Raw genomic sequence first — 26,280 nt, forward strand, 5'->3', positions numbered from 1 at the left:
CACGGCCGCCACAATACGGCAAACTCGGGCGCTGCTTCAAGTTTGATAAACTCAAGCCAAGGCGGCGGGGAAAGAAAAATATTCGACATCCTCTCAGGACGGCTAAGGGGCTGGGCAGGCGGCCCAACGACCGAAAACGGCCCGCGCCGAAAAAGAAAGGTTCTGAAGAGACTCGAAGTCAGAAATAACCGTTCGGTAAGAGCTCCTGATTGCGGGCTCTCACGCGTGGGCTGCGAATCGGACGCCCACTGAGGAGCCACTGAGGAGGGCTCCTGCAAAGAGGAAGGGTTGCCTAGCCTACCGAGTGGTCGACTCGAGTTTCGTAAGTGCCTTCTGGACTCACGCCCACGCCCTGAAGGGATCATCGTCCCAAAGGTCTCCTGTACCTTACGGCCGATGTTTTATTAAGCTGCCCATGCAAGAGAACAGTTGTTCTTCCTGACAAAAAAACATGGCATAAGACTTGTGCTAACAGGGTTAATCTTTTAATACCATCTCGTTTGTGGCTAGATGCCTTCAGTTTGTGTTTTACGGATTCCTGCTGACAAAGCTCACTGTCCCTCCTTAGTCCTCTCAAAATGTCAGGGGTGGCCGACAGAGTTTGTTTTCCGGGACGGCAAACGCCCACGCCGTCCAGTCCTGCCGGCCCGGCCGAGGCCCGGCCCTGCCACCTAATCCGTGCTCACTCACCCCCCTCCCTCGCTGGCTCACTCAATCCCTTACTCAGTCAGTCCAGTCAGTCAGTTTGCCCCGAAGCCAAATTAGCTGTTGGTTGCCGCTGTTCTCCATACGGACTAACGAGGACAAATTAAAGGAAGGACTCTTCGCGCGTGGGCGGCCGTTCAGAGCCGCCAACCAGACGGAGCAGTAGGCGGCGACCGATCGATTTCATCGCGCGTGGAATTTTACGCCGCTAGTTTAAACACACCGCGGCCTTCCCTCCCCCACCCCACCCACGGTTTCTTCATTAATTGCCAATAAAACAAGCGTGTCTGTAACAGCGGCAGCAGCTCACTCGTGCGAACGTAATCCCCATTGAGGCTGCCGTGTTGTCGCTGGTTCCAGCGGCCCCTGCCCCTCTCCGCCTCGCTGGCGACACGTTGGCAGCCAGCGCGCTGCGGAGCGCTTTCCACCTCGCTGGAGGCCCTCTTCGCCGTCATTGTGCTCTCGGTGAATACACAGCCGATTGCCAATTACGCCGAGCGACGGCTGGAGGCATTTTTGCTGCCGTGACACTGGCGGAGCGAGCAGCTGACTGCCCTGCGGCGAAGAAGGCCTCGAACTAGGAGCACTGAATGGATGAAGCAGTCATTGATTGAGTATGCATCAACAAGAGACAAGTCGGGCTGGGGGGAGGGGGCGCCCTCTGGCCTTTGTGAAGGCGCAGCAGCAGCGGGGCGAACTTCCTAGCGCTAACCGGAAGCACGTATTGCTCTATCTGCACGTCCGTCTGCTCTTCGGACTGTCTGTCGGTCTGCCTGTGTGTCCACAGCCCTCATCAAGCGACAACATGCACAAGGAGTGTATCGCTCGGTCCGCGCCTGTCCTGTCCGTCCGTCCGTCCGTCTGTCCATCCCTCATCAGGCTGAGCGGCGACATGCGCGCTGCGTGTAACAAGGAGCCTCCCGCGTGCAAGTCCGCGCCGCCATCGGCGGGGGCGGGCGTCTGTGGATTTCAGACCAAGTTGGTGCGAGGATGGAGGCGGTTACGTCACGCCGGAGCGGAACAATGGCGGCAACGCCCGCAACGGCCGCAACGCCAAGGAAACCCGCCCACGAACGGCCTTCCAAAAGGCGCGGGACGAGCGCCCTGCAGCCTCGCGGCCTCGTGCGCTGAGTTTTGTGATTGCAAGTGTCGGACACGGGACCTTGCCGCCCCACGCGACGCACGCCGCTCCAGCACTCCAGATTCAGGCACTCATTGGCCTCCTCCCGGAGTCCTCTCAACACCTGTCCCCGCCTCTGCGACGCCACTGCGACACCGCAGCGGGGGCCCCCCGCCTCCCCATCTCAACGAGGAGGAGGGGAACTGATTTGTTCAGTGCTGCGCTTCAGCGGCGCCTTGCCGCGCGCCTCGCGGGGTGCCTCTCCAAAGTTCATGATGACTTCTCTTTCACGTAGAAGTGCTGGAAAGCTTTCAGCTCGCTCTGTCCGACTCTTATACTCCTCGCCTGCTTGAATTTCAGCGTTATCCAAAATGGGATATTCTTTCTCCTTTTAGTTTTGTTTTGATTATTTTCCCACCGCACGATACTTTTAGCCGTTTCCTCGTGCCTATGACGCAGGCGGCGTTCCACGCTCCAGCCACGCACCGCCGTGTCAATTTGTATATATGGGCTGCGGGGGTCGAGCAGGGGCCGAGGGGTGGGGGCGGGTGGGGCGTCAACTACAATCCCCCGGATGAGTCGGGCAGTGGGGGCTTGCGGAACGAGCTGAGCCACTGACGTGAGCTGCCAGCCGCTGCCAGGGTGGCTTGGCCGCCGTTACACGCACCAACACACGCGCACGCACGCACTTCAGTCAAGGGCGCCGGCAGCCGCTGCCGCGCGGTGGCCTCCCTGAACTACATGATTACTGGTAGTCATAAAAAATTCCATTTGGTGGGAAGCGATCGCAGCAGCGTCATTGTCCGCCGCGCCATCAGCCCCACTCTGCTGGCAGGTCACGCGCGTGCGTGCGAGTGTGATCGCAGTGCGTGGTGCGTGACGCGGTGGGGCAGGGCGTGGCGTGACGAGGCGCTTCCCGGAAGCGATCACGCCGGAGCGCACCTGGCTGTACGTGCCTGTGCGCAGCATTGCCGACAAAGGAGCAGTGAACGGCAAGGCGGGCGGCAGAGGGCCGGGCAGGCCGGGCAGGCCGGGCAGGGCCATTAGATGACCTCTGGCGGGTCGTAACCCCAGCGCTCCGCAGCGCTCGCAGCGCTCCCTGCCGGCGGCCCGAGGACACCTCGCGGCGAGGTCACGGCAGCCCCCCGGGACGAGAGGGCCATCATGCTGGAGGGGCTGCTGGCTGGCTGCTGGCTGGCGGACGGGCGAACAGAAGACCGGTGAGGCGGCCAAAACTCAAGACGCGTTTTGTGCTCTAGAGGCGCTACAGGACCCGAACCGAACGTGCAACTCGTTCTTTGTTCGAAGGGGAATCCATTGCTGGTGTTACACGTTGGTTCGGTTCCCATTAGCGACTCTGAGGATCAAAACGGCTCTGGAGTTTTGGCCGCCTGCGCTGGTCTTCTGGCTCACTATGGAGCTCTTCTGTAACATGCGCGGCCAGAAACCACGTGGTTCCGGATGGCCTCAGCAGAACGTTTCGACAAAGAACAGAGGTCCAGGCTGACTGACTATAGGCAGAGCAGCTGGGAGTGCCGGGGAAGTAGTTCAGGGACACGCTCCATTCAAGGCGGGGCGCGTGGGCGGCGGGCGGCGACAGTCTGTCTGTTCATGACCCACGCGATGGAGGCCGCCAGCCTTGCCGCCAGCACAGCAAAAGACGGCCTCCATTTGAAACCTCTGCCTGCCGCAGGCTAAGCAAACACACAGAGGGGTGCTTTCTGTTTCAGTGGTTTTTCTGTTTGTCTGACAAACACAATCCCACACCCACATTCGTGCACGAGCTACACCCCCCCTTTTTTCAAGCTTACACGCACGTATTAGAGGGTGAATCCGGAGCGTGGTGGATAGTGGGTTGTCACGTTGCCTAAACTCAGCGTTATAACCTTAGACGAGGCCTGCAGAAAGCGAAGAAATAAAGCAGCCTCAGCTGCCGGAAGCAGGCAGGCAGAGGCGGGCTCTTGCCACGCCTCCCCTTTCCCGTTTCTCTCCCTCTTGCCGCCCAGAGGCCCAGCCTGGCGTCGCCGCTCTCAGTTAGAGTGAGTTAGCGAACGACAAGACAGGCGTCTCCACGGACGTCACATCGAGGACGTCACCGTCCCTGTCGCGACCGTCCTGCCTGTCTAGAAATGCCGCGCTTCCCGAAGCCTTGCGGACCTTGCGGAGCCGTCTTTGAGTGCTTTCGGGTTGCGGCAATGTAGACCAGGTGGCAACGCTGGTGATGGTGATGATGGTGATGATGGTGATGATGGTGATGGTGATAATGGTGATGATGGTTGAGGTGGTGGCGTAGGAGGGAACGAAGACAACAGGTGCGTGGCCCGAGCCCCCATTCAGGGCGTTCAGAGCCTCATTCTCCCGGGCAGTCGCTCGGCTCTTCACCCAGCATGGCGCTAACAAGAGGCCCGGACCGGACCGTCCGTCGGGGCACCCCTCGGGGCCCTCTCTGGGGCAGGCACAAGGACCTCGCGTGCGCCCCTGAGGGCCAGTTGGAAGGGGCGGAGCAGGGTGGGAAGGGGTGGGAAGGGGCGGGGTAGGGCGAGGTGGGGCGGGGCGCGATGTGGTAAGCGTGGGTTAATTGTCGCGTTCCCCCGGGGACGCGCTGCTGGACCCCGAACCGGCCATCAGGCCACGCCTGCTACGCGCATGGCTTGTTTTCGAGACCGCTCTTTGACCCGGCATAAATGGGTTACCCAAGTAACGCGTGGTCTGCTGGCAAGCTTTGAGTTTGTGGGTCCCGGCTGATTAGGTTTCAGCCTTCGTGGGGGCACAGCAGGTCGGAAGTCAAACCTGACGTTGGATTTAATAAATCACGATATGCATACCCTCGGGTGCGAAACAATCTGGTAGACTCCAGCCTACTCCACCACAAGCACTTCTCTTTTCTGTTTCGCACTTTTTGGTTTGAATGCCAGTCAATCCCAAGATGAAGTGGCCAGTCCAGACAATAGACTAGCGCCGGTTCCGTTCGACTCAACGTTTGCGGAGACGGTCTAGGCATCCCTGGGGAAGCAGCCGGCAGGTATTTGGCTTGGCGACCTAGCTCCGCCTGGCTCCGCCTGGCTCCCACGCGCCCGCCCCAACGGCGCACCGCGGCCCCACCGCATACCATCAGCAATGCCGCAGCTCTACCGAGACCAGGGGCCGCCGGGACTCAGGGGAGGGTGTGGAATGTTTGATACAACTGGCGCACCGGCTGGGGTCCTAAGTAAAGGGCGGTAATGGGAGGGGCAGGGGGAGAGGGAGGGTGCATCCCACAGGGCGGGGCAGTGCTTCGCAGTGGAGGCACATCCCAAGATGGGGCCCGTCTGATAAGAAGCAAGTAGACCACGTATTCACTTGTGAGGTCAAAGGCTCCCGTCCCGCTGTGCTACACTGTGCTCGCTGTGCTACACTGTGGTCGCCGTGCCACACTGTGCTCGCTGTGCCACACTGTGCTCACTGTGCTACATTGTGGTCGCTGTGCCACACTGTGCTACACTGTGCTCCGCTAGTCCGCGCGGTGCGATACGAATCCTTGCCTCGCTGCGCTCGCCTCGCTCCACTGGTGCCGTTCATGGAAACGCGGAGCGCGCGCTCTGCAGATCAGCTCATATATCTGCCCCGCCACGCGCCGCCCCTCCGCGCCGCCTACTTATCGTGCCGGGGTCACTTTGAGCTCGACTCGGCCACCAGTTTGGACTCTCTCTTTTTCGCCGAAGCGACCTCCGCCTTCGTCCCCGCCGTGCCCCGCTCGCTGCCTCGCTGCCGCATCTGCGGCAGTAACGACGCTGAGGGCTCGACTCGTGCTCCACGACCGGAAAGAAGCCTGGCGCACAGAAGAGGAAAACAGGACGAAAGGAGCGATGATTTCTGAAAGTGTCGCAATCACGTTTTCTGACATTTATTTCTTCGTCATTGTGACTGCGCGACGGGGTAATCGTGTTTCTCTTCTCATCCGCTCCCGCGCGATGGAGACAAACTTTGAATGAACTTGGCGCCCCGGCGGCGAGTCCCAGTCAATTCCGCGGCGACTGCCAGCGAGTTCTGGCAGTAGTAAAGGGGGCCCATTTCGCGGACCGCCATCTTTGGGGTTCATTTCAGACTGCCCGTGACCAAGGGATTCCAAACTACTGCCCGTGACTATGGGGCGTCCATACTACGGCCCGTGACAATGGGGCGTCCATACTACTGCCCGTGACTATGAGGCGTCCATACCACTGCCCGTGACTGTGAGGCGTCCATACTACTGCCCGTGACCGGGGTGTCGTTACTACAATTCCCCGTTACATGTCCGCATCCTCCCTGTCCCGACAAGATACCTAAGACCCGGCATGTCCAATAAAGACCCGCTGGTTCTGATGCGAAAGTCGCCCCGTCATGCCTAATTAGGTCCATCGGCTGGCGAGACCAGCACCGGCAGGCCACCGCAACGCCCCGGCACGGCACGGCCCGGCACGGCCCGGCACGGCCCGCCACGCGGCCACCCAAGCGTGCGGGTGTCATGAATAATGCAGAGCCTGGACATCGAAAAGGAGTGCGATATACTGCTGCCTTGCTGGCAAGCGCGGGGGCACGGGTTGGGGCCACAGGGAAAAATGTGTCCACAGATTGAGGGCGGGGAGGGGCGGGCACGGAAAGCCCGATCGACGTGATGACCGCCACCAGCTACATGTGTAGCACGTCGGGCCCGGCGGCCGGGCCGGCCGGGTCCGCCCCGCCGGGGGCAGTGTGATGGATGCGCGGCGAGGGTCCGCCAGGGCGCCACCTCCCCTCCGGCCTCCGCCCGCACCGCTCCGCGCGCTGCCGCCGTGACCTTCTCACCCGAAACCAACGCGGTCGCCCGCACTGGCCGCAACGCGACAAAACGAGCGCACTGTCCGCAATTCTTTGTTTTTCTTAGCCTGTAGTTTGCGTTTATCAGTTTGATCGTCGAAACAAAAATCCAGTCGATGCGATATTTGTTTTCATTTTTTCATGATGCCTCTATATTTTTGGCGGTTCAGACAGAGTAACCCCCCTGACCCTAGTGACCCCGCAAACTTATTCCATTCCAGCCACAGGCTTGGCTTTTTATCCTCAGCTCGTTTTTATTTTTTCGCAGCTCCGCGTCTGCAAGACTCGTGCAAATAATTTGGCTTGATTCATCAGGAGAGAGGGGAGGCGCGCGCAGTCTGTTTGTTGGTGCAGTCTAAACATTCTGCCGAAGCGAGCCAACCATTTTCACTGCGGGTTTTCGTTCGCAAACACACCAGCTAAGTTTCGTGTCAATGCTGCTGCTGCTGCTCCGAGCCACCCTTCGCCCGTCCCGCCCCACCCGAACTTGGCAGTGTTTGTCCGCGGGCGGGCGGGCGGGCGGGCGGACGGAGGCGTGCGGACTTGCCGCCAAGCAATCTGCGAATCCGCGCGCAGCATCTCCATTCTCCGTTCCCCGCGCCACGACACGCCGTGCCGCGCCACGCCCACTCCGCGGCCCGCTGCTTTCAGGCAAGTGTGCTCAGCGCCACTCGCAGAACTTGGCGAGAGACAGTCCAAGAGTGCTTGCGAGGAAAGGCCACCGCGCGCCCGGCGCCTGGGCCAGGCCTGGGCCTAGTCCCCAACAGTTGCCCGGAGACGGCGGCGAGATGCGCCGCTGCTGAAGGTAGTGAGACCACGCACGAGTTACTACGGGCCGAGAGCGGGCGAGGCGGTGCAGTCGGCCTGTAGCACGGGTTTCATGGCAGGCCGAAATCTAATTTGATAATCCACTGCTGGGAGTCGGGCGGGAGGCGCTCCAGGCGAGCACAGCCCAGCAAGCCCGGCAGGCCTGTGGCCCTGTAAACCTTTTCCCATCCCTCTTGCCTCTCCCACGCCGCAGCGCGCTGTCACTATGTCATCAGCTTGGCAGCGGTTCTGCTGGTTCCGCTGGCCATCTTTAGTAACGGAGCGCCCTGCCCCATCCCGGCACACCACGGCACGCCCCGGCCGGGCCGCAGGGTGGGGAGTACGGCGGCAGCGTTCCGGACGCCACTTGTGACGTCAGCGGTGGCCGTGACGTCGCACAGTGGAGCCCTCCCCCAGCCCTACCCACCCCCGCTCTGCAAACCCTTTACTGTATCTGTCCCATCCCTGCCGCCTGGGTGGCGCCTGTGGCAGTGTGGTGGCTGGCCCTCTAGCGCCGCCCCGGCAGTCATCCCCGAATTCCGACTCCAATGCAGCGACCACACCAGCTCCGTTCGCGCCGCTTGCTAAGTAAAACCAGGGAGACGAAAACAAACAGAATCATAGCCATGTAGAGGTTCATACACTCTCGGTACCTGCTTGGCCGTGCTTGGCGCAGGAAAAACTGGAGAAATATGTAAAGGACACGAGCCAGGGGCCCAATCCTTCTCCATCCCGAGACGCGGCGCCACGCCGCGGCGGGCGTGGGCGAGATTTACGGTGGGGGAGGGGCAGGTCGCACCGACCACGGGTTTCTGCCTATCCCGCTGTCCCACGGAATTGAGGGAATAGATTTATTGGCGCATATCAGCACCATTTGGATCAGAATTGAAGTTCTGGAACTGTTAGATGTGCAGAAAAAATGACGCTTTATTGAAGAAAAATTAATGACCGAGGGTGACCAACAGTGATCAGAATAAGTACCGAAACAAGAGCGTCTATAACATGCAAAACTATCAGACATCGTGATGTCTCAAGACTAGATGCCTGAAAACCATCCCGGCAATTTGGTTACAAATTTGGTGGGGTATGTTCATTTGGGAAGGGCAGTTCAAGGTCTAAATTACCATCCTTTGGCCTTCAGAGAAAATGGCGAGCACGTGAAACGGAAACAGGGAATTGGATCGGCAGGACCCCTAGAGCCATTTGGCCGTCCCGAATTTTTAAAATGAAAACTATCGATTCGTTTTTGTGGATCAAATTTTTGATTTACTCCAGTGGTGATCAGACCCGAGGTGATCAGAGCCACGCTGATCAGAAAGTGATCAGGAATCAGGAAAAAAACGAGAAAGGGTCGAAAAAGCATCAGGTGTTTTCCTGATCTTCAATTTTCTGATCCAGAAAGTGATCAGCGCTAGGTGATCAGAAAATCCTGATCCCATTTACACCTGTGGAGTGTCGCGCCCGCCCCACCACGCCACGCCGCGCCCCATCCCGCTGTGCCACACGGAATCCTGAAGAATAGTTCGTTGCGCATGCGAGCAGCCATGCGATCGCGGTGAGTTGTGCGGGATCCGATTTTTAGCCACTGCTGCAGCAAAAAAAGACGTTTAATCTAAGTAAAATCAATAATAGACATCGAGGGCACCGAGTGAGGGGGAGTCAAAATGGTGCCTGCAACAATGAGGGGACCATACTACTGACTTTGCCCGCAGTCGCAGTGGATGTGTCAGAGAGTTCCTCGCCGCCTCACTCCCAGCGCCACAGTGTACCGACTACAACAACTTTGTGGGTATTGATTCATGCAAGGGTACAGCGTGAACATCTACCGTCTTCCGCATCCTTGCGTCCCTACAAAGAAAAGTGATACTGCACACAAAACAGGAAAAACAGGGCAAAAGGGCATGCGGCGAAGGACTGAACGTGTCCTAAAGGCCGTACGAATAAATATGAAAAGGATTCGGAACTCGTTTCATGTTTCGCGGTGGATCATTTTTCCTTGTTATGTGTGCTTGCTTCTTCCTTTCATTTAATTGATTGTTTCACTGTGCGCGTTAGGAAAAGTTTGTCGCGGTAAAAAGCGTCCGTTTGAAAGCGATGTGGCCGGCGGAAGGGAGAGAGGCGAGCAAGGGGAGGGGAGCCCGCCGTTGGCGGTCTGCCCCCGGCGCCGCCCAACACCGCCCTGCACCGCCCTACACCGCCGCTCCTCCCAGTGGTCCGGAAAATCACTTTATTGGCATTGACAAGGACCGCGGCACAGGGCTGGCAGGCAGGACTGTGGGGACTACCGCGCTACCGCGCACGACTGGGCGCCCCCATTCACGCCCTTGCGGTGGCGTGGCGGCCCGGCAAAGGAAGGGCGGACGGGCCAGCCCACAGTGCCTTACACGTGTAGAAGAGACGCGCGTTCGCCGACCTCAGGCACCCACACAAAATCCTTTCTCGCCGCCTTTATCATTTTCTCTCTTTCTTTTCCAGGTACGTTGGCAGCGCTACCGCTTCCCGCCCGAGCTTCCCGCTCGAGCTTCGTCGACAGGCGGAGGTCAGAGAGGCTACGGAAAAGCAACGGTTGACGGCCGAAGGGGCCAGGCAGTCTTGCCGTCGGGCGTGTGCGCGGCGCGCAGCGTGCGTCGGGAAGCACGGCGTGACACTTGTTGCGTCGCGTCCGGTCGCGTCGTACCGCCCTTCGGAAGCAGACTCATTCCGAGAGTCCTTTCCTATCTTGCACTCATGCGGCCTCCCTTGTAGGTGCGAGGAGGGACACAGCGACGAAAACGACTCTCAGTATTAGTCTTGCTGCGCGTCGCACAGGACGCGTTTGAAAGCCTTCCCACTGGCCGCGATGGCAGGCTTCACCGCGGACGGGCACTTCTTCGCCCTCTGCGGGAAACGAGGTGGGCGGCACGTGGTCTCGGCTCCCGCGGGCACCAGGGCTCGAGGCGGAGCGGGGCACGTCGGCTGCGTCAACACGTCCGGCAGGCACGGCCGGGCTCGGCCACGTCGACAAGCAATTCGGCGGGCTGGCCGGGCTGGGGGAATTACCTGCAGGCCGCACGGACGCCCCTTTATGGCTCATTTCGAGGAGGACAGCGCCACCCCGCCCCGCCCCGCCCCGCCCCGCGCAACCTTGCCCCGCCCAGAGCCCGGCCGCACCCGGCCAGTAGCAATAAGGGCAAACTATTACATTCCCTGGAAGTCCGGCCTTCACCGCCTTTACGGGAAAAAATGAGCGAGGTCGAAGTGACTTCGGCCGCTGTATTAGACAGCCGCCCGAAATGTGAAGACGCGAATCCAAGGCCTTTTACCGCTGCTTTTTGTTGCTCGCCAGCGTAATTTTCCATCTTCCCTGTCACTTCGCAAGGCCCTTGAAAACTCGCACCTGCTCCCAGCCTCTGCTCTGCTGCAGGCGTCGGGGTAAAACGATCACTTCGGTTTCTAGTGAACACTTACACAAGGTTAGCGCACTCGTAATTTTTTTGAAAAATGAGCGATGTTTGCTTTTTTAAAAACACGTCAGTGCATTGAGTACGCTAGTAGTGATTCACCCCGCGGGTTGGTCGCGGCTGCTTGCGGCTCTGCGTGTATCGCACACAGCGGTGAGTTAATTGGCAGGCCCGGCTCGGCACGGCTCGGCTCGGCACGGCTTGGCACGGCTCGGTTCGGCTGAGCGGCACGCCCACAGGCAGGGACCCTGCCCCAGCCTGCCCCTGCCCCGGGCCACTGCGGATGCTGGAAAGGTCACCTGTCGAAAAGCCCTGGCAGCCGAGCGATTCAGGAGATCGGCTTGTCGCTCTGTCCCTCTCGCACCCTGACGGAGAGCCCCATGAGTGCAACAGAGACAAGGGAAAGGCTCAACTTAAAAGGACGCGCACGTAACGCGGAGCTCCGGTCGCTTTTGGACGCGTAATCGACGCGACGCCAGTCGAAAACGGACGCTTTTCGCGGGAAAAAACACCCTGGAGCGAAAAATTAAAAATTCACTCTACGCACGTGCTTGATGTAAAATTCAGTTTCCGTCGTGAATATTTGACCGTGTTTGCGGCAGGCTTAACCTCTCTGACGTTTAGACCCCGAAACAGGCTTCGGCGGTAGATTAGTCGTTGCGGATCGTCCACTTATCACGTGACGTTTTCCATAGCTCTGTCCTTGTTGCTCCTCATGGACTGCCAATGAGTGCAAAAAGCCTTTCGGGTCAGGAAACGCTACGTAATTTGTTAACGGTCCCTCGGTCGGGTTCGATTCCTCGAGAAGCGTTCCAACCAACCGTTTCATCATCGTAAATTATTTCGTGAACAAGTTTGGCTACGTGGCTACGAGGCTTATGCAGTCCGTTGGAAGGAATGTTCAAATTTTTGAAGAGGCTTTAGTGCACTCTAGAAAGGACTCGCCTGCTGCGGCGGCCGCGCACGAGTGCCCGAGGCCTCCGAGACCCACGTCAACCTGGCCGGCTAGCCTAGGCACGCCCAGGCACGCGGCCTCGGGCAGGGTGAGCCTCCTCCCTGTCCCAGCCAGGAACAGCCAGCAGACTGATTCCAAGAGTCGTTTTCGTCGCTCTGTTTCACTCGCACCTATAGGACACGCCCCTTGAGTGCGAGAGAGACAGAGCGATACTCTCGGAGGCAGTCTGCCGCGGAAGCCGGAGGTTTGGGAGGGCCGCGGGGAATGGTCGTTATCGGAATCAACTACTTGTGTCTTCTGCGAGCTTTGTCCGCCAACACGACGCTGAGGCAGCCCGTGGCAGCCTCTGGGGCGGGGGGTCTCCTGACCAGCCTGGAACCGGGAGCGAACACACTGTAAACATCCTTTCGCCGACTCCCATGATGTCCTGAACGAACACTGCTAGAGAAAAGTGAAATTACCAGTGCACCGCTCTCCTATCCGTGCAAAGTCAAATTATCTCACAGGGAAAACAATTGAAAGACCTCTTTATCTGCCAACGGCCCACTGAAAGGGCCGTGGGCCATTGTCTGGGCAGAAATGGAGATGTCCTCGGCTTTCGCTGTGAGTGTATTTTTTGGGGGTGAAAGCCTTTTTGAGAGCGGCGTGGCCTTGAAAAAGGCCGCGTTGTGTAGCCCCGCGAGGCCCACCAGCAGCGGCGCTCCTTTCACTTTCTGCGACGTTTGGCAGTCTCTGTCGCGTGGACCGCGGACGCCGAGACTGCCAGCACCGCTGACACCTCAGACACCGTCCGAGATGGAAGGTAATTGCCTTTGACAGATCCCGCCAGCGCCTGCTTTGCGGAAGGCAAGAAATGTTCAAGTATTCAACGAGATTGCAGCCGGATTTCAGCCGTGTTTCCCCCGTTTGTGCGTTCACCTTTGATTTTTTTTGTTTCGAGGAAAAATCGCAACAACAATAATCCTACGCCAGCACCTTTTGTTTTTCGTTGCGATAACAACTCGTCCCTCCACGTGGCGTGCCATCGGGCGGTGCGGGCGGCGCGGTCCGCGATCCGCGGTACACAGCCCGGGGCGCGAAGCACATCCCGCCCGCCACCGCGCCCTCTGCCCTTCGGGACCACCGAGTAACTCAATTCGCACATAAATACCGTTCACGATGCACGACGCTTCGAGCTGCCTGAAATGTGATCGCGCGAGTGGCCCTCTCTCTCTCTCTCTCTCTCTCCCTCTCCTTCCAATCACCTTTCACCACAAAGGACAACATCCGGCACCTGGTGATTTCAGTGGGGTGACATCTTTGTTGCCTCCGGCTTCGATTGCCGGCAAGATGCTCCGTGCTGTTTCCTCCCCGTGCTTTTTCCTCCTTTCCTCCCCGTGTTTCTTTCTCCCCGTGATTTTCCTCGCCGTGCTTTTTCCTCCCCGTGCTTTTCCCTCCCCGTTCTTTTTTTCCTCCCCGTGTGACGCGCGTGGTGCGAGGCCCGTGTCCCGCCCTTTATGACGTGGCCGAGGCTCCCGGCCGCTCCCGGCGGGGCCGAGGCCGCCTCCCGGCCGCCTCCCCGGCCATCACGAGCGGTAAGCCGCCTAATGCCCGCCTTGTGCCCGCCACGCCACCGTTAGGTAATTGAAAACTTTCCTTAATTTCGGCGGCCACGTCGGCCGAACGGCGTCTAATGAGCGCGTGGCCGTCACCCGTTCCACCGCCTGAACCGAGGCCTGGACCAAGGCTTGCACCAAGGCCTGCGCCAAGGCCTGGACCAAGGTCTGGGTCTTGCGCTGGGATTGCAGCCCAGCCCGTCCTCAGCCTTCACCCAGTTTGCCTCTTGTTAGGACGTCAGGCTACCATAGCACGACAAAAAAGATATGACTTTTGCTTATAGGAAGTACAGACATGCAGTTCCACCTGTAGCTCGCTCGTTTCTGCCAAAATAGCCTCAGAAGAAACAGACCACTGACAGCGCAAAGGCAAACTGCTGTGGACGTTGTCGTCTTCTCGGACTAGGTTGTATTTCCAGTGAAGGCGACTTTTCTTTTTCCGCGTGTGGGATTTGCAGTCCTTTTTGGCCTTGCCGGGCCTTGCCGGGCCTTGCAGGCGCGAGTGGCTTGTATGCAGGCATGTCGGCCCCGGCCGCAGCGGCGGAGCAGCGGGAGCAGCGCAGCAGCCGTTCATGAATAGTCGATAGCCGTGGGCTATTCGGCCTGGCCCTCGGCCTGGCCGCTCCCGAGGCCGCTCCCGCCCTCGCCTCCGCTTCGGCGACCACTGCAAACAAGCGGGGCGCCGTGCGGAGCGCCGGAGCGGCGGCCAGAGCAGCTCAACCTCGGCGGCCACAAGTGCGAGCGCGGCGCGGCTGTGCCCCGACAGCAGACTGATTCCGAGAGTCGTTTTCGACGCTCTGTCTCAATCACACCCCTGGAGCGTCCCCTGTCGACGCGAGAGAGACAGTGCGACGAAGGCTGGCGGAGTGGGCCGAATCTGTGTTCATCCGCGAGGACCAGAGGGACTATGTTACAATGCTAATCTTATGGGGCCTCATTTTGCAATGGCAATTATGAAAAAACTACTCAAAAGTTAGCAGTTTAACCATACAATTCGTAAAAGCTGATTTTTTTCGGAACCCACTGACGTAAGATCCTTCTTTACTGCTGTATTTCGTCAAAACCGATGTACTATAATCACGATAAAATTCCGATGTTTCGCGGACATGTCACATTACCTCAATTATAGTGCCCCACTTCATTCTAGAAACGGTTTAGATGTATCATTACAGAAAAACAATGCGTCATTTCTTTTGAAATCAGCGAAAACCGGGACATTTATAGGTTATGTTGACCGCGCGGAGGGCCTCCCTCCCCTCCCCGGCCGCGCAGTCCGTCTTGCCGCCGGGGACGCCAGGCCGCCGCCAGCGCAGAAAGACAAGCCGATTACGGTCATAAAACCAGGAAGCTTAGAGCCAGTCGTAACGCACATTCTTATTCCGTCGTTGTCGCCTGGCTCGGCCGGCTTGGCCGCCTCGGCCGGCCAGGCTTTGTCTTCGCGTTTCTTCTCCAGCCGTTTCAATTTTTCTTGCGCTCGGCGAGAGTGGCCCTTTCTGGCGCGCTGCGCACACTGTGCACCCCGGGGCTCGTTCCTGTCGTCCCTCGGCCTCCGGGCCTCCGCCACCACAACGCCCGCCTTCTAATCTCCCGGCAGGTCATAAATAAATCACATGACACCATTTGACTTAACTCCGGCGCCATAGCGCGCTACCGCCGGCAGCCTCGAAGGACGAGGGCACATCCCTGCCTCCACATCGTCTCAGCCCCCTTAGCCGCCCCTACGCGCTGCTCATTTCAACCGCCCCGCATCTTTCTTATTGTGCGTGCTCGGCAAGCACGCCGTCCCCTCGGAGGCCGGCTTGGCTCGGAGGACGCACTGAAGGCGCCGCCGCCGCTGCTGCCGCTAGGGAGCGCTTCTGAGCGCTAACAACCTGCTGTGAGAAATTTGCCGTTTGAACGCGCGCGCTTGCTCTTGAATGCATTATCCGTGTCGCTGTCCCGAGGCATCGCGCCGCGCCGCACCGCACCGCGCCACGCCCGTCCCACGGATGACGGAATGGAACGCGTTGTTGGGGGCGGGGCGGGGCCGGCCGCGCTGGGAAACGCCGCGGTGATAATTACTCTCCTGTGAATATAAATTGATCCGCGCGACACCCCGCGGTGTCCACAGCGTGCTCATCAGAACGACGAGGCAGGCAGGCAGGCAGGGCTGAAAGTAGCCCGGTAAGTGCCTCCAGGGGAAATTGATATGATAACAGCGAGAGGCTTGAATGGGCCGGAAACATCCTTCGGAAACCCCGGCGAGCGCGGCCCCCGCTGCCCCCGCTGCCCCCACGGCCCCACGGGCCGCGCCCCTTCCGTGACCCTTCGGCCCTGCCAGTGTAGGCACCGCTAGGCGTTCTCGTCTTCCGCCGCGTCACCGTGGACCGCCACGGCTTCTTTCTCATTCCCCTTCCCGTCCTGTCTCTCTCGCATCTACACGGACTGCCCCATGAGCGCGAGAGAGACAGAGCGACGAAAACGACTCTCCGAATCGGGCTGACCGCCCGGAGTGCCAAGCTTCGGCAGCGCGGTGGTCACGCGTGTCCACCGGGTTGCCTAACCGCTGCATCACAGGGGCTCCACCACCGCAGCTGCTGCTCCTGCTTCCTCCTCTCCCCTTTTTATTTGGCCCAGCAATGACGTCACGGAGGCCACTTGCGAAGATTCCAGAGATAAAAATCTGGACGGGGCGCGTTGCGCCTTGCCTTGCCTTCCTCTCTCCAGCGCCTCATCCTCTCCCATTCGGGACGCGCGTGCTCACAAGTCGGCCGAGGGAGAGAGAGAGACAGTCGGGCCGCGCCAAGATTTTTCGAGGTCAGAGAGAGAGAGAGAGAGAGAGAGAGAGAGAGAGAGAGAGAGAGAGAGAGAGAGCTCAAAGAGCATCCCGGGGTGCACGTCTGTCTGGCGGATTCATTACGCCGGCTCGCACTGCTTTGCCGCTCCGCTGCTCTGCTTATGGTGTGCTCGCGTGGTCCGCCCGTTCGCTGTGAAGACGCGGCACCACCTTGGTCAAAGCCGCTCCTTCCATTAATTTAAGGCACCCGCGGAGACAGCGAAAATAGCGAAAATTCCGAGGGGGTAACGACTAGTAAATTTCTGGTCATCCGGATGACGGATTACCATTTTGCTGTCAGCCGGATTACCGAAGTTGTTACCCCCTCTAAAAATTCAAAGGGTCTGTTGAAAATAGAATGTTCATTTTCACGCCACAAAAACTTAATTCAGCTGCATATTGGAAGTCGATCGCGTGACGGTGAAGAACTGAGTGATCATGTGCATGCAGATCCTCCTAAATTATTATTGCTGACAATTTACCCCCTCCAGCTTTCCTCTTCTCTCTCTCTCCCTCTCCCGCGTCTAGACAGGCACGACGCATTGGCACCACACTCGCACACACCACACGCGCACGGTTCGTTTGGTCCCCTGTCTGGCCACCCCTGCTGCCTTAATCGAATCCCGGCTCGGATTTCAAAACGTCCACAGGGCGCCACCGTCGTGCCCCCTCGCATCCGGGCCATCCCGCCGTGCCGCCCTGCCGCCCCCGGGGCCACGCCGCCCCCACTGCGCTGATTGGATGCGGATGAGAAATACGCGTGCACGCCTCGAGTATAAAATGAGCAGAGAGAAAATTTGGCGCATGACGCGGACGGATGGCTGGGGTAACAGGGCTCGGCCTTCCTGTCCGTCTGTCTGTCCACCTGTCTGTCTGTCTGTCTGTCCGCGCGCCCGTCCACCAGGAAGCGCTTTTTATAATCTAAACTGTCTGCCGCTTTACCTGACCGCCAGTCCGTCCAACGTGTGTTTGCCTGTCCGTCACTTGTCCGCGTCTGTTTGCCGGCTCGCTCGACGGGCTGTCGGCTGCCCCGCAGGGCGAGTACGCTGGCAGTGGACAAGGGGTCACGGACACGTCAGTGACACGTCAGTGACACGTCAGTGACACGTCGCGGACACGTCGCGGACACGTGACGGAATCGGGAACTCACCGACAGACTGGTGGCTCCGCGTAAAACAAACCCTGGAGTTGAGGCAACTTTGATGCGACCCGTAGTTCCCGGCCCGGGGGTCGAAGCGAATTGAGCTGCGTGCTGCGGCCAGCACGGCGGCCCTTTTGGGGGACTTTCAGGCCGAGGCCGGCCGAGGCCACACACCGCATGCGACCGGCGGGGCCGGGCGGGGCCGAGGCGGGGCGGGCCGCGGGAGGTTCACGCGTAATCTGTGTTAATGACGCAACTTGTTCGGCGTTCCGCGCCACTCATTGCGCGGGTCGGCCGTGGGCACTGTGTGCAATGCCCCGCCCTGCCGCGGGGCGTGGTGGTGCGCGGCGCGGTGCGGCGTGGCGTGCTGTTCAACAGGTCTAGTGGTGTTTAAGCGCGCGGCCGGCGGCGGCTGGACGCCGGACGCAAAGTGACTGTGCCCTGTTGTTGACTCGTGCATTTGCCAGCAACAGCCTGTGGCACTACTTAACGATCTGCGTGCGTGTGAGTGAGTGTGTCTGTGTGAGTGTGTTTGCCGAGAGCACGTGTGCGTGAGGGTAGGCCTAATTGCAATCAAACAATCAAACACGTGCAGTACGCGGGGAAGTGCACAGTCTGGCTTTGCACCGATTGGCTCGGTGTCACTTGCACAGTGGAGTGGTCTGTCTGCGTGTGTGTGTCTCTCTGCGGCAGAGAACACTCCCCGAGGCCCACGCATGGACGTATTCTTGGATCGCGCTCACATCAAACATTTAAATTCGACCGCGCCGAAGCCCCGAAATGGCTTTTCGAAAGCACGCCAAGGGAAGCGCCTCCGGCCGCGAGGACCGAAATAGGAGTATCCAGGCGTGGGATGTACGAGAGAGAGACAGCGCCAGGCGAGGCGCCAGGCCCGGTGAAGCCTTGCCAAGCCTAGCCAAGCCCATCGGAGGAGGAGCCCGATACGCCGTGGCACCGCCATGGCACGTCCCGGCGTACACCTTGCGAGCTATTTTGATGTTGTTGTTGCTAGTTGTTTTCCGTTCGCGTGGAAGGAGGGGAAGGGTCGGAAGCGAAAGAATACAGCCGCCCTGGAGGGCCTGGAGCAGCTGCTTCAACATGTACAACACGGGGTGATAGTGGGACGGTGGGTGGCCTTGGGCTGGGGCGCGACTACGGCCGGGACTATGTTAACGGGATAGTATTCTGACCTTAAGTCGATCAGCTTCCTCGAACCCCTGTCGCTGGCGCGCTGGCGCTCTACGGCATGGAAAAGCGCATGGGTGCTGGATTCAGATTCATATCCAGATTCAGCCTGCCGCCTGACTGGTCGCGCTACGCTCCGCGCCCCGCCCGCCACGTCGCCGGCCCCTGGGGACTGGTTCCGGGAGTCGCTTTCGTCGCCCTGTCTCTCTCGCACTCACGGGCCGTGCCGTACAGGTGCGAGAGACACGGGGCGACGAAAGAGAGTCTCGGAATCGGTCTGCAGGGTGGAGCGAAGGGTGGAGCGAAGGGTGGAACCAGAGACCCGCCGGCTCATGAATAAAAAGCTCGCGGACGGATGCGCGGGTGTCCTGAAATTCATGGGACACGGAATGGATAAGTGGCGTTGAGGCCTCGGTCCGCCTCGGTCCGCCTCGGTCCGCCCCGTCGGCGTGCTCAAGGCGTGGCCGACACCGCCGCCGTCCTGGACAGTCGCCTTCCAGTGCTTTCCAGAGCGCAGAGCGCTCACCCGCGGCCCCGGACTCCCCGATCGGCTCTCCGCATTCAAGCAGCCGCCGCGATTCGCGATTCTCCGCCACATTTCTCGCGCCAAATGTGCGCAACATTCTCGTGCCGAACGGCCGTGCTTGGCCGCGCCGGACTGGAAGAAGCGGTGCGGGTCGTGAATTTGTCGCCGGGCTAACCGTCTGCCTGTCTGTCTGCCCGTCTGCCTGTCTGCCTGTCTGCCTTCTGCCTGATAGTCCGTCTGTCCGTCTACCGTCCTGGCTCCGTTGTCCTCGCTCTCCCTTTCTCTCCCTTTTCCGCCGCCTCTGTTGGCGCCAATTATTCATTCATTCAAATTGTATTGAAATGCCGACAGCTCATCACCGCACGCCCCGGGCCACCGCCCCCGCCTCGGCCACCGCCTTGCCGCCTTGCCGCCTTGCCGCCGCCGCTTCTTCTCAACTTGGCGGCCGCGTCGCGGTTCGCGCCGAACCATAATCGTTCTCAGAACAAAGCCCTCGTTTTTAACACAACTTGGCTGATTACGGTTTGACGATTTTGCTGCCCCACCGAGGGGTAATATCCGGGGATTAACTTTGCCGCCTTGGCTGGCTGCCGAGGCTGCCGGGGCTGCCGAGGCTGAGCGCGGAGGCGAAGGGCGAAAGGGAGAGCGGAGAACGGCCGAGGGAAACACCCAAAAAGGTGTAATCTTGTCCCTGGAGATGCCTTCGGCGAGATCAAGAGAATTACAAGGTCGTAATGAAAATACGCTAAACTCAAGGCCACGGCCAGGAGGAAATCTCAGGACAAGAAACCACATTTTAGGGCACACTGAAACTGTTAAGTTGAGGAACTTATCTGCTAGAGGAGTTCCGGGGGCTCAACTGCGCCCCGCCTCTTCAATTTGTTCAAAGGCAGTGAAATGGGAAGCATTTGAAAGACGCCGCCGGGCTCAGCGCACCGTGGTCTTAGCCACTGGAATCAAACGAGGCATGCGTCGTTTCCATGGAGACGGACACGGCGCGCCCCGACCAATAACGGGATGGACCCCGCTAGAGCCGCTGGCGGCCGCCGCGCCCCGGGGTCCGGGAGGCGGGGCGGGGCGGGGCGGGGCGGGGCGGGGCGGGGCGGGGCGGGGCGGGGCGGGGCGGGCCCACTGCGCGCGTCAGCCTGATGACTTCGAAATTTGATCCGCGGTGGTTCGAAATCATTCGACATTATTACACATTACTATTCGCGGTGCGGTGCGCGGCACGCCGAGGCCCGTAAAATATGTATAGCCTGTCCGTGGGGAGGGCGGCGGCCGCGGCGGCAGTGTAGGTGGCCAGGGCCAGGGCGGCCTGGGTGGCGTGGGCCACAGGTGCGTCGGCCGCGCGTTTGCCGACGCCTCCTGCTCCAGCGGCAGGCCGACCCGGGCCGACCTCGCCGACGGAGAGGGAGGTCGAGCCGTAAAGCCAACATTCGTATATTTTCGGGGGAATTCCTGCAATCTGTGAACGAGGCTAGACGTCGCCATGGGAACCGGAGAGGGTCAAGAAGATACCACACGCGCCACGCGCTGCCTTGGGTTCGGCCTGGCGAAAGAAAGTTTGCCCTGTGTCGCGGCGTGTCGACTGATCCATTTCGGGGCGGCGGTGAAGGGTAGCCGGGGGTGGGAGAGAGGGCGCAGTGCTGCAAGAGGTCAGGCTCATGGTGAACTCCTAAACATGTCAAGGTGCGGCGCCGGGCGGGCGGGGGGCGGGGGGCGGGGCTGGACTGGGGGTGGCCATTGCCTCGGCTACTCCTTCTCTTTAGCGGCAAGGCCCCTCCTGTCCTGAGGAGCGACTCGCCTTGCCGTGCCGTGCCGTGCCGAGCAGCGCCAACATTACACCACTCTATTTTTGCCGCGCGCTTCGGCCCGCCCTGCGGTGCCCTGCGGTGCCCTGCGGCCCCCGACGCCCACGCTTCGGGTGCGTAGGGGACGGAAAACCGGCAGCTCGTTCACCCCAAAGTTCGCGGCCAGGCGGCCACACACTAAACTATCTTTGGCCAACAAGCACGCATTGATCCCCTTTGCTCGCCTCAGCACAAACACGCGCACACACGGACGGACATGGACAACGACCGCACGCACACAGACGCAATCGGAGCGACGCCGCCGCAGACGCGACGAGCCTAGGCCCTTCCAACGCAGTGGGGAGGCGGGAGTGGCGAAGCACACAGATATATTGGGCGGATCGGCCTGGGCGACGCGGGGCGACCACAAGCCCCGTCAAACTACACAAGTCCATTTTCACGGCGGGGTGAGACGAGGCGACGACGAGGCGACCCAGCACGTTATTAGCAGGCCGAGGCAGGCAGGAGGAGGAAGGTGGCCCCGCAGACACGCAGGGCGTGGCGGGCCTGGCGGCGTGTCACCAACTCCGCCCCGGGGCCCCTGCTGCTTGCGCTGCTTGCCGCGAGGGGCTGCTTTCCTGCACCCCATTCAATCTACGTCAGTAATGACGTGTCAAGTCGCACCTACACAGGTAGGGCCCGGCAGGCACCCCCCAGGCTGACGACAACGCAAGTCGCCTCCGGGGGTCACCTCGCCCTCCCCCTCCCCCTTCCCCGACCCTCGCCGCACGTCTTCCGATACGCTCAGGGCGGCCTAGCCTTTGCCTGGCGTCGGCCGCCGTGCTGCTGGTGGCAGACAGTGGGAGACTTCCCCCGACCCCTCCGGCGGCCAACCTGCTGAAACAGGGCTCGGGGCGACATCCGGTGGGGCCGCCCCGCCCCGCCCTGGTGGTGGCCGCGGCACCTGGCCGTGATTAGCCAGAGTAATGCATCGGGCGGGACTCGGCGGGCGGGGGAGAGCGCGCGCTTTCAACGGCTTTCAAACTCGCTTTCATCGCCGTCCGCCGCCGGCTTTCAGTGCTTTCACCGCTTTCAGCAGCGCGACGCCTCCAGGAAAGCCCCGGGGAGACTTGTAACCACCCGACCGACCCGTGTCAGGGCAATGCGGGGCATAGGGAGGCCGGCGACCCAACGGGCCGCCTTGGCTGCACGGTCCTGGCCCTGGCCCTGGCCCTGGCCTTGCCCGCACCGGCCGGACGAAAGCGGAGTCCCGTAATGGTAACATAATGGAGTGACTCGGGCGCTTTTAGCGAGACAACGCTCATTAAGACGCCATTGAGGAAGTACCCTGGCGGCGCTTCGGCGGCGGCGCCCCGCCCCGCCTCGCACGCCTCGCCGTCGCGTTGCCACCTCCAATCTCGGCCGGGCTGGGCTTTGATCTGCGCAAATCGACTTTCATGCCGTGTTTGGCGATTCCCCCGGCCGCTCCCACCCTGCCCGGGCCGGGCCCGCTCGGCTACGCTCGGCGCGCTCGGCGTGCCGGACAGGGTCGGACAGGGTCCTTGGACGCACGCCCACCCTCTTTGGTAGAGTGGGTCTCCCCCCCCCCCTCCCCGGGACAGGGCCCGGGACTTTGATGTCGACCCGCTAATGGCCAGAGATTAATGGACACTTCGATTAAAGTCGATCTAAAACACACGACTGGCGCTGGAAAGCAGAGACAGGACGGCGGTACAAACTGGCGCGGAGCGGAGCGTGTCTGGGCCACCGTGGCGCGGTACACACGGCTGTCTGCCCTCGCAAAGAGGGAGAGAGAGAGAGAGAGAGAGAGAGAGAGAGAGAGAGAGAGAGAGAGAGAGAGAGAGAGAGAGAGAGAGAGAGAGAGAGAGAGAGAGAGAGAGAGAGAGAGAGAGGTGGGACCGTAGCGCGAAATCACTCCCCGGGCTCCTATTCAAGGAGAGCAGGACCAGCCAGCCAGCCTGCCCGGCCTGGCGCGTCAAAAATTAATTGAATTCGCGTGCGATGCTGCTGCTGGGTCGTGCTGTCTGATGATGATGAAGAGGGTCTCCGGCGCCGTATCCCGGTCATGCGCCGCGCGTGTGTGCGCAGGGCGGCCCATGGCGGCCCAGGGCGCGGCCCTTAGCGTGCCCGGTGTTTGCAGCACACGTGTGGCCCGGTGTGGCCCGGTGTGGCCCGGTGTGGCCCGGTGTGCGGCCCCTGGCGCCGCCGTGCCCCGTGCCCGCCACGCGCTTTTCACAAATCCCTCACCGAGGCTGCAACCTCCGGCCAGGAGACTATTCCGAGAACCATTTTGGTCGCTCTGTCCCTCTTGCACCTAGGGGACGCCCCTAGTGCGAGCGACGATGACGGCTCTCGAAATGAGTCTGCAGTCGGGGCGCCGTCTTCGTGTTTGGCGCGCACCATTTCGCGGGCCGCGGCCCCGCCTTGCCCGGCGCCGCCGTCGAGGCCGCCGTCGTGTCTGGCACGCACTGGACGTGGGCCCGGCCTTGACAATGCAGCATTGTCTGGGACGCGGCGTCCGCAACGTTTTGCCTCACAATGGAAAGGGCACGGGAAGGCAGCGAAGCCAAAGCGGGGTGGGGCGGGGCGGGGCCAAGCGGAGGGTCGTCGAGTCAAAGGTCATGCAGTGTATGCAGGCGGGGCGGGGCGCATCACCGCTGCAGTAGGCGCAAGCGGCGCGAGGCTTACAAAAGAATGGCAAAGCAGTTTCCATCGTCGCAGTGCGCCGCGCTGGCCCCCGCGTGACCCCGGTGCCCTGTGGCCGTGGGCTGGGCACCCCACCCCGATGGAGCCTCTGCCGAGCCTCTGCCGAGCCTCTGCCCAGGGCCTCTGTCGCGGCCCTCCAGCCCAGCGGCCGGTTAATGAACAAACTGGCTGCGGCTTACAGGGTGCCATGGCGGCCGTGTTGATCCGCGCGGGGCGGGGCGGGGCAGGGCAAGGCTGGAGGCTGTGTCGAGGCCGTCCCCGCCGTCCCACCGTGCCAACCTGGCCGAGACGGCACGGAAATTGATTGAGCGCGCCACGCCGGGCCTCAGCCAGGCAGGCCAGGCAGGCCAGGGTCCGCTCTCGGCCTCAGACGGGGCGCCGCCAGGACCACCAGGACCGCCAGGACCCAGGACGCTCGTTTGGGCGACGTTTCCTCCGCTAAGTGGCTGCCAGGGACAGGCCCGGGGACAGGCCCGGGGACAGGCCCGGGGACAGGCCCGGGGACAGGCCCCGACTGCTTCCGGCCGACCCTTCTAGGCTGCCGTGCCGGAAGTACCGGAAGTACCGGAGGGGCAGGCGGCGGGTGCGGCCCACAGTGGGCCAGAAGACCGGGTGCAGGCGGGCAAACCTCTAGACGCGGTTTTAGCTTCAGAGTAGCTAAAAGGACTCGAACCGAACGTGTGACCCCACCAATGGATTCCTTGTTCCGAGAGCAAACCATTGGTGGGGTCACACGTTTGGATCGAATCCCATTTAGCAACTCTAGAGCTCAAAATGCGTCTTTGGCCGCCTGACCGGTCTTCTGGCCCACTGTGCGGCGGGCCCGGCCCAGCCCCGCGCTCCGGGCCGCGTGTTTTTGAGCGTGTACGCGTTGCCGGCATTGTCCGAACATGTTGCTGTAATGAATGTCGTTCATCAACCCGGCCAGAGCCCTCCGCAAAGCCCCTGGAAGCCGCGCCGAAAGCCCCGCGCCGAAAGCCCGCCGCCTAAGCCTTGGCCGGCAAGCAGGGCAAGCCCGGCCCGCGCCCGACTATGAAGCGCCCCAGCGCCGAAAGACACTTTGGCCGTCGTTTGAACATGGCGGACCGCCAAAGAGGGTGACATCAGGTGCGTGCGAGATTTTCGGGTGGCCAGGCATGACGAGAAGCGTGGCCCGACGTTCAAAGCGGACGGTCGCTCCCAATACGTCTTGCCGCCGTTGTAGCTCTGTTGTGCACAGTTTGGTTACTTTTTTCTTCCTTTGCTTCATCAAACGTCAGACCTTTAAGTTTTTGAAGTTTCCTTTGAAAAGTGAGGCACTCCAGAGAGCGGTCGGGCCGAGTCGGGCCGAGTCAGGCGCTGCTGCTGCACTGGAACTGGCAAGGTCACTTCCGGCGGGAAGGCCTTCCGAAGGCCGCCCGAAGTCCGCCCGAAGGCCGCGGAAGCAACAAAGTCATATTGGCGGACAGCGCGCCGTAAAAGGGGGAGGCGAGGGGCATTGGGCGAGGAGCGAGGCTCGAACAACGCCGCCAGACGGCTTGTAACGGCCGGTAGCGCGGTACGCGGTACGCGCTACGCAGCGCCGAGGGCCAAGCTTCCTGGAACGACCACAATGTTGCCGTCCAAACACCGCCGCGCCTGGCGTAGCCCAGGCGTAGCCTCGCGGATGGGGAGGGCCACAAGGTCCTGTTTTGTGGGCGAACAATGGACGCGGGGTGTCCACGGCCACACCACAATTCGACGACGCGCAGTATGCCGCGCTGTTCTCCAGAGTCTTTACACTGTGCGTCCTGTTGCAGAGTGTCCGCCCGCTGACGACGGCATGGAGCGCTTCGCCTGCCCGACCCCCGACCACATGGGCCGGTATCGGTGTATAGACGACCACGTGCTGTGCGACGGCTTCATCGACTGTCCCTCGGGGGAGGACGAGGACCGGCAGGCCTGCATGTTCTACAAGACGGTGAGTCACACAGCGGACTGAAAGTCGATTTCCTTGTTCTGTCTCTCTCGCACTCATAAGGCGTCCTTATGGGTGTGAGAGAGACAGAGCGACGAAAACGACTTTACAGGCTTTTTCTTCTTCAGAACTTAAAAAGTGGTGATGGCTCTAGGTCACTCGTCTATCGAGGGTGACACCATGGTGACTCTGAGCCGAGAGGCGATACGAGACCAGCAATCAGTCGGCAGTTAGGCCTGTGCCACTCGAACAAGCCGGCCAACCGAAAACGCGATGTCTCACACACGCTCACTGCGCGGTGTCACCGCGGTTTCACCCCTCTGGCGGTGCGTGCGTGTTTTCCAGTACGTTCCCCTTCCAGCAGACTGATTCCGAGAGTCGTTTTCGTCGCTCTGTCTCTCTCGCACCTATGAGGCCACCCCATGAGTGCGAGGCAGACAGAGCGACGGCTCTTGGAATCAGTCTGCTGGCGATGAAGGGCGTTTGGCAGTTTGGCCCCGCTCCCTCGAGTCGTTTTTGCGGCGCGTTGGCGGCCGTGATGACGGCCGTGATGACGGCGATGACGAGCAGGGGAATCACAGCCGGCCGGCGACCGCCACTAATGCGAGTGCAGTGTCTCCCATGACCTTTAGACGGCATGAGTCGGGGCGCGCGGGGAGGCACAGCGGTCGGGGAGACGCACGGTCGGGGAGACGCACGGTCGGGGAGACGCACGGGGAGGCG

At 61.0% G+C, this 26,280-nt stretch overlaps 1 protein-coding gene across 1 annotated transcript in view; it reads left to right on the plus strand.

Moving 5' to 3' along the window:
* Nucleotides 1-26,280, plus strand: part of LOC117649377 — a 52,880-nt gene that overhangs the window by 20,903 nt on the left and 5,697 nt on the right. Inside the window, exon 2 of the mRNA XM_034392072.1 lies at nt 25,400-25,560. Within this exon, the coding sequence (XP_034247963.1) occupies nt 25,400-25,560 (161 nt within the window). The remainder of the gene's footprint in view (nt 1-25,399; nt 25,561-26,280) is intronic.

This window comes from Thrips palmi, unplaced genomic scaffold, assembly GCF_012932325.1.
Source record: "Thrips palmi isolate BJ-2018 unplaced genomic scaffold, TpBJ-2018v1 HiC_scaffold_4, whole genome shotgun sequence".
In the NCBI taxonomy this organism is placed as follows: domain Eukaryota; kingdom Metazoa; phylum Arthropoda; class Insecta; order Thysanoptera; family Thripidae; genus Thrips; species Thrips palmi.